General features: G+C 45.8%; 1 protein-coding gene across 5 annotated transcripts in view; it reads right to left on the bottom strand.

The window, feature by feature from the left end:
• Positions 1–18,529, bottom strand: part of SEMA3D (semaphorin 3D) — a 281,441-nt gene that overhangs the window by 110,325 nt on the left and 152,587 nt on the right. For all 5 annotated transcript variants that reach the window (XR_014784492.1, XM_084811190.1, XM_084811192.1 and 2 more), the window contains exons 7-8: positions 13,451–13,579; positions 6,435–6,577 (exon numbers count right to left, since the gene is read on the bottom strand). Coding sequence is in view for 4 of the 5 variants with exons in the window: in XM_084811190.1 (XP_084667316.1) it covers positions 6,435–6,577; positions 13,451–13,579 (272 nt within the window). In the remaining variant the exon portion in view is untranslated. The remainder of the gene's footprint in view (positions 1–6,434; positions 6,578–13,450; positions 13,580–18,529) is intronic.

The following is an 18,529-nucleotide window of genomic DNA, read 5'->3' as shown; positions in this document are numbered from 1 at the left end:
GGATTTTAGCACATTGGGATAGAGTCTGGTGGATCAGAGTATGGGATTAAAAGGAGGGGGCTCTTGCTTTTCTTGGAATTATTTTCTGTCCTGCCTTACGCTCCTATCACAAATTGCCCTCCTATGACTAGTTCTCATTCATTTAATGCCCCCTCAAACAGCATTACAGACATACATTTGTCTTTGTGTATAGATGCCACATTACGCTTTCTTTAAACAATTCAATAGCTGTATAAAAAAATATTGTAGATGATTTTTTTTTTTGTTCCTTTGATTATTATCCACTCAAAGTTCTCGATGCTGTCACTTTGGAATCTAACTTAATGCTACATCATTCCATCTAAATGATATTTGAAGGGGCACCGTGGGTAAAACACTGGACAATGTTTACAATGCAGGCCAAGTCAAATCTCAGACCACAGACTACAAGGTAGAAGTTATCAGTATAACCATCTAAGAAAGACAAAGCAAAATGTTCTCACATGTGTGATGTAATTATCCAGGCCATGACAGTTATAAATGCAGATGTGCTGCAATGCAAGTTCATGCTTTCGAAGTAGGGATGGGGGAGAATTTCTCCCCGAAACTTCGGGGGGCCGAGTGCCAATGCATTCGGTCCTCCGAAGGTTCGGGGAGAAATTCTCCGCCCCCCCACCCCCTGCCCCCCACGGGATGGGACTTACCTTTCACGAATGTCGCTCCCGGCGGCGGGTCCCAGCGGCAGTTTGGCAGGTCTTTGTCAGGGGTGGGGGCGGCAGCTGGTCTTTCGACCGGCTGCCGCCACCACCATTACAGGAAAAGTAAAAAAAAAAAACGCCCCTGTGATAGGCTACATAACGATTAACGTAGCCTATCACAGCTAGATTTGCAAAGTCAGCCGTGATAGGCTACGTTAATCGTCACGTAGCCTATCACTGGTGACTTTAAAAAAAAAAGAAGCACGTACACTAATGGCGGCCCCCATTAATGGCGGCCCCCATTATTAGCATTGCCCTTATTTTCGGTGTAGTCTACGTAAATCTTTACATAGACTACATGGACCAAATAAGGAATGCAAATGGCGGCTCCCTATGGGGGCCGCCATTTGCATATGCACTTTTATTTATTTTTTCAAAGTCACCCGTGATATGCTACGTGACGATTTAATCATTACGTAGCCTATCACGGGGCTTTTTTTTCTTTTTCTTTTGAAGTTCACGGCCGGGGAGACAGGGTGCTTCTCCCCGGCCTGAATTTCGGCCGGGCGAGGCGGGAAGCCTCCCCCCCGGCCTGAATTTTGGCCTGGCGAGGCGGGAAGCCTCCCCCCCCCGCCCTGAACTTTGGGGGGAGAAGCAAAGCGCCTCCCCCCCACCGCAAAGCAAGCTGCGAGAACAGGTAAGTGACTTTCGTACATCCCTATTTCGAAGTGTACATCTGGGGGTCAGATTAAAAGAAAAGTCAGCTCCAATGAAGAAAAAATGGCTGCATCTGCTTGCTCATATTACTGATTTTAAAAAAGAAGTAGCACTAAAGTCTCACTGAGCCGCCATGTGGTCCTTTTGCTTGAATACATAACAGTAAAGTTCCAGGAAATGATCACCAAGCATGTTAAAGGAAGTGAAATAATAGCACTATAAATCCTGCCATTTGGAAATGATGCTTTTTGTAGCGCAGCACGTCAACCAATGGCACTGGAAAGTCTTTGGTTGGTTAGAGAAATGCACGTTGACACACCAAGGTATCAAGATAACATTAACGGTACCAAGATCCCTTAGGATGTCGCTATGCCACAAATGCTATGCTATCATGCTTCATTTCAGACTCATTTGATAAGGGAGCCAATTCTGCAGAGAAAAGCAAGTGACACGATGGAGCCAATCTGCTTGGGATTTAGTAAAGCCCTCCTTGGCCACTCACTTTAAACAGAATCCATCACATTTTGAATGGCGCAAGGGCTGAAATAGTCAGCAATGTCAGCTCCACAAACAGGCTTGTTTTCATGTCTTCCGAGAGCAGCAAGAGAGACTTTGCCAAAGCCCTTCCCTTATGCACCTCATCTGCTCTTTCTTTCCCATCTTTCTCGGCTTATACATAGGAGTGAGCAGTTAACGCTAAACCCTGGCCCATCATTTTTCAACACTATGGAGGAGTGGGGCAAAAGCATCCCCCTGCAGACTGTATCAATATTTGCAGGTGGTTACTCTTACTCTTCACACTGGGATGGAAGGGGTTAAGTGGTCTTTCTGTGTGTCTCAGTTTGGCTGAAGTGTATAGGGACAGGATGAGGGTTGAGTTATTCAAATAAGGAGCCATGCCAGGGTCAAGCTGGAAGCCCCTGGAGTTGGATTTGGCCCCAGGCAACCAGTTACCAATCTCTGTACCAATGCAATTGATATACAAGTCATTCCATGGTTTCCAGTTCTAGGAAAGCATGTGTCAGGGTGGACACTGAGCCCATAGAATCCCAGAGTAGTTCTGATTCTGAAGAAGTGCAGTCGCTCCTGGGAGAGGAGCGTGCTCCTTTTTCCCAGGGCCAACAGCTGATGGAGATTCCTCCCACCAGCATTCCTAGCTTAGATAGCAGTCCAGGGAGTGACAGAGCGCGGGAAGCAGACTTGATGGACGCGCGACGCTGATGCAGAGAGCGGCGCCAAATGGAGGGCGCAGAAAGGAGGCGTAGTGCCCGGTTGGCGCGCAAACAATGGCTGCGCCCAAAGGATCCAAGGGAAAAGGGGAGGGGCTCTCCCTAGTCCTTAAGTTCAGGGGTCTGCCAGTAATTCCCTTTCAAATGGGGACCAACTGTTCCAACTTGGGGCATAGGTACTGTGCTGCTCAGATCTAGTTGCAAACGGTAGAGCTGTTAAGTTGTAAAAGAAGAATAAAGCTTTGAAAGGAATCCCTTTGTCTGTGTCTGGACTTGGCTACTAGATTAGACTGAGAGAGGCCTCCAAGGAGCCCTTGACAGCATAACGCACATATTGTAATTTGCTTTTTGCACCCGGATACCAGGGATGCCGGAGGAATCCACCACGGAATCAAATGAATTCAGATTCTATGCATGTGAGCTGCAGGTTCCACAGCTGACCAGCTTTTCCTGAGATTCCGTGGATCTGCAGAACTTTTTTTCTTTTTGTTTTTTTAACTTTCTGGAATTGTATGCAAACATAGTCATAGAAAAATACTAAAAATAAAACACACCATGTCCAAATATGCATTTTCCCCATAGTCCATGAAAAGGCACATTTTGGGGGGGATTTGCGCACTTGTGGGGGGTTGCACACTTTTTCAAGTGCATATTTGTGCGAAACTGGACAAAATCTGATTCTGCCAAAGAGCAGAGATGGAATGGAAGGCACCTGTCAATCCACAAAACGTACACAGAACAGATTTTACAAGATCCATACATCCCTACAGGATACTAAAAAATGGTTAACCAGAGTTAAAGAAGGGGCAAAATACAGACATGGCTATCAGTTTTGAAAGGCACACATAACTGTGATCAGGGAAGCCTGGCTCCTTGTTTCTGTATTTATTGTAAGTAAACTTAGCCCTCTTCATGGAGGAATGCTTGGGGAATTCAATCTGACCTGAACCACACCACCTGGACTCATGTGTGGATCAGAAGGTAGTTATCTGCTGGCTTTCACACTTCCCGAGTGTTCCAGCACAGCTCTTAGTTCAAAAAAGCATATCAACATTAACAATGGGAGAGAATGCTGTTTGGTTCATTTTTTGATAGGAACTAACAAAAATTTGCAAATTTCTCCATAAACATAACACAAATAACTTGACATTTTAAAAATCCAAGTGTGGGAGAAGGCGAAGCTGACAGGTTCATCCATCCGAAGGCAGAGGGCTTTGAGTGTGTAGTTCTTAACAGTCTGGGTTGAATCCCTGCGTATTCAGCCACATCTGTAGTGCTGAATTAGGGTTGCCCCCTCATTTTTTCTGATATGGTCCTCGTATTTAATAGCTACCTGGTAGGTAGGGGCAACAAGGTCCTCTCCATGCTAAGAATAGTTGTATCTATTGAATTGGGCTAGTGCAGTTGGGTGAGGATTTCATTTCAGTTCATGGTTTGATCAGAACTTATCAAAATTCCCAAGTTTCTCCAAAAACAAAATGGAAAGAACTTGAGATTGGGGGGAAGGGGGGAATTGAATCTTTGAGAAAGTAAAACTGACAGATTTGTCCATCCCTAGTCAAAATACATTTTAAAATGCATGTTGTGAGAGAAAATAAGCTGGAGGGAGCAATCCTATGGCTGCTACACAGAGGCTAGATGGCCACAGGATACGTGGTTTTCCGGGAACCAACCTCGGAGCCTGCGCTCCAGAGACCTTCCCCAACCTTCCCCTCCTTCTGCTCTGCCTTGCAGGCAGACCGGAATGCCCCCATGCTCCGTGCTTGGAAGAGGAGCACGGAGCGGCCAGAACGGGGCATTCCAGTGGGCATACTGGGGCAGGGAACTAGGAAATGTCGGTACGACACATCCTATGTGTTGTCTGGCAGGCTCCTCCCCTGCTCTGCCTTCCTGCCACTAGAAAGACAAAAATGGCTGTCTAGGTGCAAAGGCAGGGCAGGAGAAGCATGGAGGAAATGATCCCCTCCATGCTTCTCATGCCCTGCATTGGATAGGTGGTCGCCTCCAAGTTCGGAGGCGGCTGCCTACCCCCATAGGATTGCACCTTAAAATGCTGTTTTGAGATAATATATGTCTAGAAATACATATTTAAATGACAATTTTCATGCAGATGTTTTTTTTAAAAAAAACCAGATTAATGTGGAAACAGGGCAGAATGGACTTGCTGAACATGTATGAAAGTGACATGGGCTGGAAACAGAGTGATTTGCTCATCCCTATTTAAATGTGCATACACTATTCATAATTTCTGGCACCATGTATATATTTGCCACTTAAATCTGGGTCCTTTGTGTAGAAATCTCTTTTGGCTTCTATTTTGTATGCCGAATCCTACACAGGGAGTGGAGGGATACAAAACAAAAACAAAGGCATTAGCTGTACTTCATTTGATATTAGTGGGAACATTTTCGTTTTCCCTAAGCAGAATAAGAAATGCCAGCTACTGCAGATAAGCTGCTGATAACGTCTTCCTTTTTTAAAAAAAAATAAAAAAGCAAAATATCAGAAATGCCATTTGTCATGACAAATTATGCATTTCAGGCTGATTGTGAACGTTGAAAGAACTTCCTCTCAATTTATAATTCTATCCCCTCGGTGATACGTGGAATGAAAAATGAGATAAACCCAAATTAGGGGGTTGGATGGTGGGGAGGGTGGGGTGGAGAAGCTTTAAGAAAGAGACATGTATCGAAATAGTAAATTTTAAAAATTCTGAAAAATACAGACTTGAAGTGCAGGAAACCCCAGCAAAAATAACTAGACTTTCAAAGCCTCAAATTGCTGAGTAAGATGATTAAGTTGACAGATGGTTTACCTAAAGAGGCAGCATCCCTTGAGTCCTGATGGCAAATCAGTTAAATCATTTAACTATTTCCCCTGAACTTCCAAGGCTTAGGTTCTGCTCATTCTCAGACCAGTGAGCTGCTTTCCACCACCCACACAACTGCAAATGATTATCAAATCTGTTAGGCTAGAGAGATTCAATACAGGCAGCCACTGCTCTGAACCCATGAGCAGCAGGGGAGATACAGTTCTGCTGTTGCAGACATACACCATGCCAATGCCATAGGCTTTGAGAAGATCAGTGCGATGTAGCATTGTTCAGAAACGTCCCAGAGGGGTAGCCTGGGCATTTGTATTGCCAAGGAGAGGCCCCTCAGTTTCAAAGGTGACTTCTCCTGTGGGGTAGGTTGGCCGCTGTTTGAGAAACACAAAACCGAAAGCTTCCTTGGGAGTGTGTGGAACTAAGAATGCACTTGGGATCCCAGCCATAATAAATAACATCGATGTCGTCAAAGGGTGGGAGAGAATCACAAACCTGAAGAACAGGTTGTTGCGGGCGAGGAAAAACACAAGAGCAGCCCATGACCCTTGGAATTCTGGGACATCAAAGATGGGAGTGGGATCTGTTGAATGGGTGAAGGGATACAGACCAATTGCTATGGAAAAAGCAACAGTGCAAATGTATACCGGGAGACTACAAAAACAAGCCCAGATTAGTTTGTTTGGGTTAGTGGTGATTTGTGAATGTAGAATGAGACTCTCACTACTCAGTGACTGGTAATTAAACTGGCTACTATTTAACTTCATTATCAACTGTGAAAATATTAGAATTCCAAAATACCAGTGGGCTTATCAAACCAACATTGCAGAACAAGTTGAGAGAATTCTAGACTTCATTAGTAATCCATATTATTATACGTAGCCTAGACAGTACTTTGGGGAAAGTTATTTCCTCCCTGGGGCAATTAATATTTACTGAGGAAACAAAATAATAAAAGTTCATTTTCCAGAAATCCACATTGCTCACCTTACAGACTCGGCCAACTCGGGAAAGGATGGCTTTGTCAGAGGTGCTGCTATCTTGAGAAACTTCTCGGAAAAAGAAATAGATTTTGTCGTCGTCTGGATTATATGTATCCGGAATAGGGAAGATTCCGATAAACTTTGCTCCTAAAAGAGACCCGAAAATACCGAAAATTGTAACAGCACTCAACTGAATTTTCTAACCCTTGTGAGAAGATACAAGACATTAGGACCTGTGCAGATGTTATGCTGTCAGGGTTGCCTCTGAGCATATAGAGTGCCAGCAGTTCAGATTCTGAGGAAAAGCTACAACACGTGGGGGAGGAACTTTTCCAGGCTTCAGAGGCACAGCTGGACAGAGATGCCCTCCCTCCACACATCCCTGTGAGTGATAGTGAACAGGGGGAGGTGAGGGAAGGACAACCTGAACTCTTAGACGTAAGGCGCAGATGCAGGCACAAGCGGGAAATTGCAGGGGCTGAACTTAGGCGCTCTGCCCGATTGTCTCAGCATCAACAGCTGCGCCTAGAGGTGTGACGGGAGAGGGAGAGAGTTTCCCCTCACACCCCTTAAGTTAAGAGAGTTTGCTGCCTTTTCCCGAACAGAGACCAACTTTCGTAGGTCCCCTTTGAACTCCTTGAAGGCTTTCCCTTTGTAGTCTGTGAGTCTCTAGCAATTTGCATCTGTATGCCTCATGAGGGTAAATGGAATTAAAGCCTTGGAAATGCAGCCTCTTATCTGAGTGTTGATTTGGCTCTTGGATTTCTGAGCAGGGCAAAACGGGAATCCTGACAAATGCTTCCTCAGCCTTAACTAAGAGGTAGGGAACAGGCTATGGGATTCTCAACTCCTTTCTCCTAAGTGAGCCATGGATGAGCCTTGAGTCTACATTTCGGATATTCTAATACAATGTAAGACATGTCAGGAAATAATGGAAGGCAAATATTAGGTGACATTGCCATAGTGTTAAACAGCAAGATAATTCAGTGTTCCAGGCTTGTTACCATACATTAAGGATGTCTATTGCTGGGAAACCAGGCCCTTTTTGGGATCGCTGGATTTCCATGGTTCCCTGTCTCAGCTTGCATTTGTGAGCTGAGCTGTGGGTTTTCCCCAAAATCCAGGAACTTCTTCCATTGTTGTTGGGTTTTTTAAAATTTTTATCTGGGTGACTAGAAATTTGTGCAACTTGCAGCCACAACTGATGCAAATTACGCACATTGCAGCCACCATTTGCGCAAATGATGCAAATTGCAGCTGAAATTTAGGCAAATTCCTATTTACGTGCAGTTTAAAAACCCAGAAAATCTGCAAACTGGCCCAGCTCGATGCAGCTTGAGCCAGGCTAGCTCATGGGGAATGAGCCAAAATCCAGGGGGCCAAGCTGATGAAGGCTTGGCAAGCTCCATCCCATGGATGGATTCCTCCAACATCCCTACCAGACATAGCTTACAAATGTAGGCACACAAGGCCAGCCAAAGACATTTTGCTGGCTGCCTGAGGCAAAGGACAAGATGGAGACCGCACTCCACCCCACCCCATTCCATGTACAGAAGCTGACTGGACAGCAGTTGGATCTTCCTTCGACGCTGTCAGGAGCGCCCTTGCTGCCTTCTAAAATCCTCAAGTAGCCGGAATCAACACACAGACGATATGGCTCTTTTCCAAGGCCTTATTTCCATTCAACCTAATGACGCTTACAGATGCTATTGTAGGAGCCTAATAAGGGAAACGTAAGACAGCTGCCTACCAGGGGTTTCTAGCCTTAGTGAATCAATTGATCTCCATTTGGAGGGTAAAGGTGGGAAGCCTCTGAACTTAAGGGCCAGGAGGCGAAAGTCCACCCCTTTCCTGTGGGGCATCAGGGTGCAGCTGTTGACGTCACGCCAAGCGGGCTGAGCACCTCCTCTCGGCGCCCTCCATCTCCCACTTGTCTCTGCGCCAGCGCCTAGCATCCCGAAGCTCCATTTGTCCCTCCCCCTGCCTGCCGGGGTCACTACCACTCTCAGGAATGCGAGCAGGGAAGGGCTCTCCCTCCGGCGGTGCCTCTGAACAGCGCGCGGGTTCCTCTCTCATGGTTTCTATCTCTTCCTCAGAATCAGAACTGCTTTGGGGCTCTATGGGCTCCAATCCAACCCTGACAGACAACAGGATTGTGTCTTCCACTGCACCTGAAGGCAGTAGGCTAGCTGAGGGAGTGCAAGACAGGACTCATGGCTCACACAGCCGTCCTCGAACTCTCACCACTGCTGACTCCCATTCTGTCTGGCATCTGCTCACTGCCTGCTCAGAAAAAGGCTGCAATGCTGCTACAACAGCAGCACTTTCATGTCTGCTGTGAGCAGAGCAACACCGGTGTACGTATGTTGCCTGCTGAACTCCACGGCCTTGATGGGCTGCCGCTCTGCTTCCTCGCTTAGCCAGGAGCCTTTCCCACCTATACTGTCTGTGGTGCATTAAGAGAAGGTGGCAAGGTGAGTCAGACAGACAGCTGTGCTCGGGTACCAGCTCAGGAAGATGGCCCACAGGGGGATGCTGCCACCTAATGCCAGTCCTAATGCATATATTAGGACATATAGGTGCAAAAATGAAGACAATTGGGGAAAAGCATAGAAAAATGCAGACAATGGGGAAAAGAAGTCAAAAATGTGGACAATGGGGAAATGAAGACAAAAATGCGGACAATGGGGAAAAGAAGACAAAAATGCGGACAATGGGGAAATGAAAACAAAAATGCGGACAATGGGGAAATGAAGACAAAAATGCAGACAATAAGAGAAACTCATATGGAATCCATAGATCTGGAGAAACACATACAACCTGTACATATTTTTGTCTGAAATTTGTTCAGATGTATGCATATTTGTACATTAAAAAAAAAAAATCAGAGAGCTGCATTGCAGTTCCAGTACATGTATTAGTTCAGGAAGTGTGCATTAGGTTGGTCTGCATTCAAATGTGAACCAAACAAATTTCTCCCCCATCCCTGCTCTAGGGATGTACAAAACTCCCTTTACCTGGCTCCGTCGGGTTCCGCTGGGGGGGGAGGCGCTCCGTCCCTCCCCCTGGAATCCTGGCTGGCTGGCTCCGCTCCACGGGGATTCCGCAGAGCTGCCAGCTGGCTCCGCCAGCACCTGGACATCTGGCCGCTGGCTAGTAGGGACACAAATGGCGGCGGCCGTGGCTGCTGCCGTTTGCGTCCCTGTAGTCAGCTGTGATAGGCTACGTAAAGACTTACGTAGCCTATCACGTCTGGCTTAAAAAAAACACAAAAATGCGTGTACACAAATGGCGGCGGCTACGGCCACCACCATTTGCGTTCCTTATTTTTGGCGAAAATAAGGGGGAACACAAATAGCGTCCGCTATGCTATTTGCGTTTCCCTTATTTTGGCTGTCTTAGTCTACGTAAATATTTACGTAGACTAAGACAGCCAAAAATAAGGAACACAAATGGTGGTGGCCGTAGCCGCCGCCATTTGCGTACACGCATTTTTGTGGTTTTTTTAAGCCAGACGTGATAGGCTACGTAAGTCTTTACGTAGCCTATCACATCTTGTTAAAAAAAAAAACCCCGACAAGACTGGAAATGGCGGCAGCAGCAGCAGGTCGGAAGACCAGCTGCCGCAGCCGCCGCAGCTGCCGCAGCCGCCGCCAGAGCCGCCGCCGCCCGGAAGATCCGCCCCAGGTAAGTCTCGTCCAGGGGGGGATCCGCGGGGGGTGGCGGGGGGGTGGCAGGCCGTTCCGCCACAAATTTTGGGGGGCCGAATGCACTGGCATTCGGCCTCACCGAGATCCGTGGCGGAATTCTCTGCCATCCCTACCCTGCTCTCATCTTGATTGCCAGGATGGTTCCCTGTGGCCTCTGATGAAGGGCCTGGCAAGCAGCCTTTGCCCTTAATCTCCTTTCGGACTCTCCCTTCATTTCAGGGTAGAGAACGGCCAGAGGAAGTATGTCATTCAGGGTTTCCACCTTGGCTGCTCTTTCCCTGGGCCTTTTAGCAGCAGCTCCCAAGCTGTGCTGGGCTCCTGTTTTCCCTTCCATAGTCACCCCTTTGTGTCTCTGCCACCTTTGCAATGAGGCCACAGCCAGTGGCTAGGAATAGCGCAGGTGCCCAGCGCAGTCCAGGAGTCCAGCAGACTCCCCCCTGCTTGTGTCTCTGGGCTGCACCTGCCATTCACCCCCCCCATGCTACTCTCAACTACCCTGAGCTATCCATGAGTGCCTGTCATTCCCATGGTCGCCATTTTGCAAAACAAAATGGCGACTCAAGAACTTCTGTAAATGCAATATCACACACATTGACGCCATAAAGACCCCATCTGTGCCATATTACTGGCATAAATGGCTCATTTTTTCACAAAATGGTGACTGCGGGAACGACAGGCACTCACCGACGGCTCAGGGTAGGTGAGGGCAGCTCGGCGAGCATGGCGGTGTGGGGTGAACAGGTCCAGGGGCATGGAAGCAATGGCGTGGTGGGTGCATAGAGGACCCAGACATGGGGGCATCCATCCCTGCCAGTGGCATGGACATCAGTATCTCAAGTGGCCATTGGGTGGAACCTGCTCTCCTGCAACCACTTGCTTTTTTCCCCAGTCAGGTTTATGCTAAGGGTACTCTAGGATTTCATTCTATCAGCATTTGGAAAAGAGCCAGTCTGATTTGTACTTCCCAAACGTATGTGCTGATCAGAACACAGCTGTCCTTCTGATTCCACAGATCTCTGGATTTTGCAATGCAGTTTTCAGTTTGAAACATACTCCAAATGGGCATGAGAATCTTAGAATGAAATGTGCAGAAAAAATGTGGAAAATTGACCATGCGTTTTTTAAACAAATACATTTGCGAGTGACAGGATGGAATGGACTTTTGAATGGACACATATGAAACTGACATGGACCAAAAATAGTCTGATCTGTCGACACTTACTTTATCCTAGAGCAGTGTTCAATTCATGCAACATGCGATGCCTCTGAGGGCCATTTCACATGTTACAGTTAAAAAGGGTGTATGACATACTGAGCTTCAGTAAAGACAAAGGCATGAAGATTGCCAGGGAAGAAGAATATGAAAAACAGAGCATTGTCCTCCTGAGGACTGCTGGATGCGCAGTGGTGCATTGCTGCGAAGTCCCCATGTTCTTATGATTAGAAGATCTTTGCTTTGCAACTCATCCATCACAACCACACAGTAACCTTGAATTATGGGAAGTTATACCCTCAATGTAAGAGACAATTAATGGCCAAAAGAAACACATTTAAACATCCAGTTGAAGGTTTGCATATAAAATTGTCTTTATTTCTGCATATGTGGTTTTGGGGATTGCTTACAGGACATGTCTGTGTGTGTGTGTGTATGTGTGTGTGTAAATGTGTGTGTGTGTGTATGTTTGTGTGTTTGCTTATGGCAATATTTAAGAGGGTTCATTAGTTTTTTAAAAGGATTTTAATAGGAACAAAAAAGTACTACTTCTATTTAGAAACACTTTTAACACTCCCTTAGTGACTTTTAAACTGCTTCTCACAGGCTTAAAGTGTACTTGTATACTCCAAAAGAGAGATGTCCTATCTATGCGGGTGGGATTTCAAGTCCAATACTTCAGAGAGATATAGAAAACTGGTTCTTAATTACAAATGTTAAAAGATTAAATACATAAATGTCAACAATACCAAAAATAATGGTATTTGGATGACTAGGTGAACTACCACCCATTATCTCTGCTGTAAAATTAACCTATTCTTTTATTTCCCTAGATTTTTCTGCTTTTCCACAAGATGAAGACAAGGCAGATAACACATGGCCATTGCCCATGCTGACTGGGAATTATGGGAATTGTAGCCTAACCCATCTGGAGGGCACCAGGTGGCCTAACTTAAGGCAGAAATAGTCGCAAGGCAAGTCCTGAGGTGTTATAGCATTCTGTACCATTGGAAGGTACCTTGCAGATGTCTATTATGCTCAGAAGCCAACAAAGCTGGAGCCCTTGTTTACCCAAAGAAATGTGTCTCATCTCATTTTTCTAGGTGTGGGTGCAAACTGGGCTCACTAGCACATCCATATACACCATAATATGTTGTTGCACCTGCAGTCAAATCCATTTGCAAAATTAACTTCAAAATATACAGCTGTGAGTGTATGTGAGATCTGTGTATTACTACTTTGCATGTCATGTGACTTTTTCCTAGGATGCAAAACTGCAAGTGTGCAAATCTCATGCCTGTGCAAAACTGACAAAAGTAACATGGAAATCATCCCTTAGTTTAGATATTGATAAGGGAGCTTGGGCCCATCTCAGGATAGGATTTTCTAAGTACTATATGATTCACCAGAGTTATATTCCATTCTGGTGGCTTCTTATCTGGCCAGGAGCACCAATGTGCATCCATTTCCTACTTAGTACTACTAAAATGTTGCCTGCAGTGTCAGGGATAGCTGTACATGGACATGTCTATTCACAGCCATGCCTCTGAGATGGCAGTGAATGGGGAAGCATTCATTCTGGGAATTCCAGATGATCATCAGAATGCCCACAGAAGGTTGGGTTGAGGCCTTGGACTCTAGCTGGAAATACATAGGGATGCCACTGCCTGCAATTTTATATATGGCTATGTTATTTAGTAAAACAGGTTTCCAGGCTATAAAAGAGAGATAATACATTCTACACAAAGGGCTGGATGTGCCTGATGATCTTGTCTGATCTTGGAAGCTAAGCAGGGTCAGCCCTGTACTTGGATGGGAGACGGGCTGGGAATAGGCTTCCTGCATTGAGCAGGGGGTTGGTCTTGTAGGCCCCTTCCAACCCTATGATTCTGTGACATCGAGCAAAGGGCTGGATGTGCCTAATCTCGTCTGATCTCAGAAGCTAAGCAGGGTCAGCCCTGGTTAGTATTTGGATGGGAGACTGGCTGGGAATCAGGCTTTCTGCACTGAGCTGAGCAGGGGGTTGGACTCGATGGTCTTGTAGGCCCCTTCCAACCCTATGAGTCTATGACTTCTATGACTTCTACCGCCTCTTACCACTGAGCCAGTAATGTTCAGAAATATCAGTCCTAATGTAATGGTGGTCTTGCGATGACCCTAGAGAACGTGTCAATGCAGTATCCTTCCCAAGGAAATCGGAGGCAGTTCCAGAGTAAAGGTACTCATCTGCAATAGAAACAGTAAGGCATTCTTTAGAACCATGGCATGCAGATACAGGTGTTGTTGTTTCTATTGTAGGGATAATCCCAAAAACAGCATGCAGACATGTGATCTTAAACACTGTACATATTGTCTTATTCCCTGAAATTAATACACTTTCAGTTCATAAAAACCACTCTGCTTGATCAGGCCATCTACTCCAGCATTCCATTTCTAACAGTGGCCAGCCAAAGTCCTCTGTGGAAGCTGACGACCTGGGCATGAAGACAAGGGCCTCCTTTGTCAGTCCACAGGATTCAGAGATATACTGTCTCTGTATGCAAAGATTCTATTTTTAGACACTGTGGCTGATCATCCTATGAATCAGGAGTATTCATTAAATCAAAAACAACAAAGAGTTTTGAGGCACCTTGATGACTAACATACTTATTGAAGTGGAAAAAAGTGTCGATTACACATAACTACAGTAACAGTAGACCAGATATCCAAAGATAAGTCCATGAGCAAGTGATGCCTATATGCCACTCTTTCAAATGTTGCTAGTGTTTTTAAGTCTTCAATCCATTGCATTATAGGCGGTGAGCTTTTATCCTTCCAATATTTTATCCTTCCTGTCTTTTAGCAGCCAAGAGGGTGTGAAAAATCAATTTATGCTGACCGCGTGTTACGTTGCAAAAAGTAGGTAAATAGTTTAAGAGAACATGTACATCAGTAAATTTTAAAGAGCTTTCCAATACAAAGTTTATCCATATGATAACTTCCTCCCAAAAGGTGGTACGTATTGGGCATTTCCAAAACATATGAATAAAAGAAGCATTAACTGCATTACACCTAGGGATGTACGGACTGTGTAAAATCAGCTCCGTCTGTGTTTTGCGGATTATCAGGTGCCTTTTGTTCCGTCAACCGCCCACAGATGGATGCATTTCTTTTTCATCATGCAGAAAAATATGGAAATAATTACGTAAATATTTATGTAAGTATTTACATAATTTACCCCAGTACATAACATTTAGTGTATTGTCCCCTATTCCATTCTACGTTTCCTCAGCAGAAACTTGCGTATTGCGTATTTTTCTATGGATTTATATGCGTAAATTTTGGGAAAGTAAAAAAATCATCCAAAAGTCCACGGACTCCGCAGAGGCCTGAGGGGGCCGCTCCACAGTGGATTCCGCAGGTCGGATTCTTACATCCGTAGGATGTACGAAAATCACTTACCTGTTTGCGGAATATGCTGATGGTGGGGGGGGGAGGCGTTCTGTCCCTCCCGCCGGAATCCTGGACGGGGGGGAGGTGCTCCATCCCTCCCCCCAGAATCCTGGATGGGGGGGTGGCGCGCCGTTCCTCCCCCCCCCGGAATCCTCCTTGGCCGGCTGTGCTCCGTGGCGGCTCCGCAGAGCAGCCGGCCAGGCCCAGCCAGGCCAGAGCCGTCCGCAGCCGGATTTCCGGCCGCGGACGGCTCTGGGGAAAAAACAAAACAAAACCGCGTACGCAAATGGTGGCGGCTATGGCCGCTGCCATTTGCGTTCCTTATTTTTGACGTCTTAATCTACGTAAATATTTACGTAGACTAAGACGGCGAAAATAAGGGCAACGCAAATAGCGTAGTGGACTCTATTTGCGTCCCCCTTATTTTTGCCATCTTAGTCTACGTAATTATTACGTAGACTAAGACGGCCCAAACTAAGGAACGCAAATGGCCTACGCTTTTGCCTACCATTTGCCTACGCTTCTTTTTTTTTTTTTTACCCAGACGTTTTAGGCTACATACTAGGGATGGGGGAGAATTTCTCCCCAAAACTTCAGGGGGCTGAGTGCCAATGTATTCGGCCCCCCGAAGTAGTTTCGGGGAGAAATTCTCTGCCCCCCCGCCCCCGCCCCCCCCCCGGGATGGGACTTACCTTTCCCGAATGTCCCTCCCGGCGGCGGGTCCCGGCGGCGGTTCGGCAGGTCTTCGACAGGGGCAGAGGCGGCAGCTGGTCTTTCGACCGGCTGCCGCCGCCACCATTCCAATAGAAGTAAAAAAAAAAAATGCCCCCGTGATAGGCTACGTGATGATTAACGTAGCCTATCATGGCTAGATTTGCAAAGTCAGCCGTGATAGGCTATGTAAATCGTCATGTAGCCTATCACGGGTGACTTAAAAAAAAAAAAGCGTACGGCTAATGGTGGCCCCCATAGGGAGCCGCCATTCGCATTCCTTATTTGGTCGCTGTAGTCTACGTAAAGATTACGTAGACTACGGCGAAAATAAGGGCAACGCTATTTGCGTTTCCCTTATTTTTGCCGTAGTCTACGTAAAGATTTACGTAGACTACAGCGACCAAATAAGGAACGCGAATGGCGGCTCCCTATGGGGGCCGCCATTTGCGTACGCGCTTTTTTTTTTTAAGTCACCCGTGATAGGCTACGTGATGATTAACGTAGCCTATCACGGCTGACTTTGCAGATCTAGCCATGATAGGCTATGTTAATCATCACGTAGCCTATCACGGGGGCATTGTTTTTTTTTTAAACTTTTTATTTCGTGGCCGGGCGAGGCGAGGCGCCTCCTCCCCGGCCTGAATTTCGGCCGGGCGAGGTGGGAAGCCTCCCCCCCGGCCTGAATTTCATCCGGGCGAGGAGGGAAGCCTCCTCCCTGGCCTGAACTTCGGGGGGAGCAGCGAAGCGCCTCCCCCCCACCGCGAAGCAAGCTGCGAGACCAGGTAAGTGGCTTTCGTGCACCCCTAATAAAAACATACGTAGCCTATCACATCGGTATAAAAAAACAAAACAAAAACCTGCAAATGGTGGCGGCGGCAGTCGGTCAGAAGACCAGCCACCGCAGCCGCAGCTGCTGCAGCCGCAGCCACTGCCGCCCGGAAGATCCACCCCAGGTAAGTCTCGTCCTGGGGGGATCCGCAGGGGGGGCAAGCCATTCCACCACAGATTTCGGGGGGCCGAATGCCAGTGCATTCACTGAGATCTCGGAACTCCCCGAGATCCGTGGCAGAATTCTCTGCCATTCCTAGAAATCCGAGCTCATTTTAATCTGTCTCAGATTTCTCCAGCATCCCCAATTACACCTCCAACAATTAGCCGATTTTGACAAAACTTTTTCCTTTTTATCTCTCTTGAATGTTATAATATTTGGAACTGAGGACTTTAGAGTATGTTGTTATATTTTCAATCTTTGGTTTTGTTATGTCTTTGGGGGGGTTTGTTAACATTCTAAAAAAATTGATTAAAAAAATTAATGAAGCGGAGTGTAATTCAGCAAAGTTTATGTCATGATCAATTCGTTAGCCTTTAAGGGCCAAAGTAAACGTTCAGCTACTCATGGGTAATGAAGGTATGTGTGGTCATTTTATTTACTTCGTGTTAGCACGTATGGATAGAATTCGGATCCATGGCACACTGGGGGGGGGTAACCTCCCCCACACCTGTTTTTTCCTCTGAAATCTCTCCCCCATGGCAAGAGGTTAAAAGAAGTCTCCATTGGGAAACAAATGAGGGAAAGATTCCTCCCATGGTCCCAATCCAGAGCACTGTAGACCCAATCTAAATCAGGTCCGCACACACTTACACAAAGGCAAATACAACTAATATGCATAGCTCCACTATTCATGATTAGTTGAACATTTAGTCTGGCTTTCAGGTGATCTCTCTTGTCTATGCCTCAACAGACTAATGTGACTATTTCCATTTAAATTAGTTGATGCTGAAAACCAGAACTGCCATTTTAAGACTGGAAGAGCTGAAAATAGTTTAACTGCTGGATCAAGTGTCAGGAAGATAGTCCTTGTCCATTCTGTAGCTGGGAGTGCACTGTAATATCAAAAATGTGATATGCTTATAACAATACCACTCAACAATTTGTCTAGAAGAAACATTACACTCCTGTTTATTTCATATACACATTTGATCTCATTGCTTTCAAATTATTCTACCATTTTTTGTTCGGCATCATTTGGATACCTCCTCCTCACACAAACACACCAGTTCCCATAAACGCAGGCTATGATGGTAGAACAAATAGTTTCAAAATACTTTTTATCTAACTGAAAAATCCCAAATTCTTGCTCTCCTGGTGCTTTACATGATGCTCAGGGACAAACTGGATGTGATTATAAGCATGCAGCTAACATTCAGCGCAGCCATTGTGTGTTTTAGTTTCCCCTTCATAACATCTAGCAAAATTTACCTCTATTCCAATATTGTATCTTTCACTGCCAGTGGCCACTGAACTTACAGAGTGAGGGTGGGGAAATGCAGAATACATTCAAAGTAAATTCTACTAGATATCATTGATAGGGAGGAGGGGATAGATCTACAGATGCTGTTTTTGGCAGCAACCATGATTTTAGTATCTCATCTAGGGCTCTTTATAGAATATCTTTCAATAAAACACAGTACAACGTCTGTATTTACATTCTGTATCTCCTGCCATGTTTTCTTTTTGGAAATAAACAGGGCCAGTTAACGCAAATTGGCAATTTTCAGACAACATTGTGCAGGGATCCCAACACATTCTGAAAGGTAAAAAAGTCAAAATGAAGAATGAATGGTATAATTAATGTGTGCTAACTGACAGACACACTCTGTGACTGATAAATCAGCAGGGTTAAAAGAAACAGCCCATCCTTGCTTTAACCTCTGATGACAAGGGCCTTTCAGCACTTGGCATGTCCTTTGATCTCCTGCACATCTGTTATTTCCCATGGAGCACTTGGAGAAGCCATATTGTTAAAGAAGAGGAACATCAAGTAGTGAAGTTCCAGCGGTATGTCCTCGGGTGCACTTAGCAATGTCGATAATGGTAGGCTTTAAAACAGCCAAAATGTTCATATTTATAGGATAAGTTTCCATGTTCCATCTTTAAAGTATTGCCAGTGGTGTAGTGGCACATTTTGAAGGGAGGCACTCATCGGAACAGTCTGCACAGTTGTGCCCCAAGAAGAATTTAAAAAGCAG

The sequence above is a fragment of the Heloderma suspectum genome, chromosome 7, assembly GCF_057233095.1.
Source record: "Heloderma suspectum isolate Gila_16-S chromosome 7, 16-S_ref, whole genome shotgun sequence".
Taxonomy (NCBI): Eukaryota; Metazoa; Chordata; class Lepidosauria; order Squamata; family Helodermatidae; genus Heloderma; species Heloderma suspectum.
Note: the sequence above shows the minus strand (reverse complement) of the source record. Positions and strands in the feature narration are given on the sequence as shown.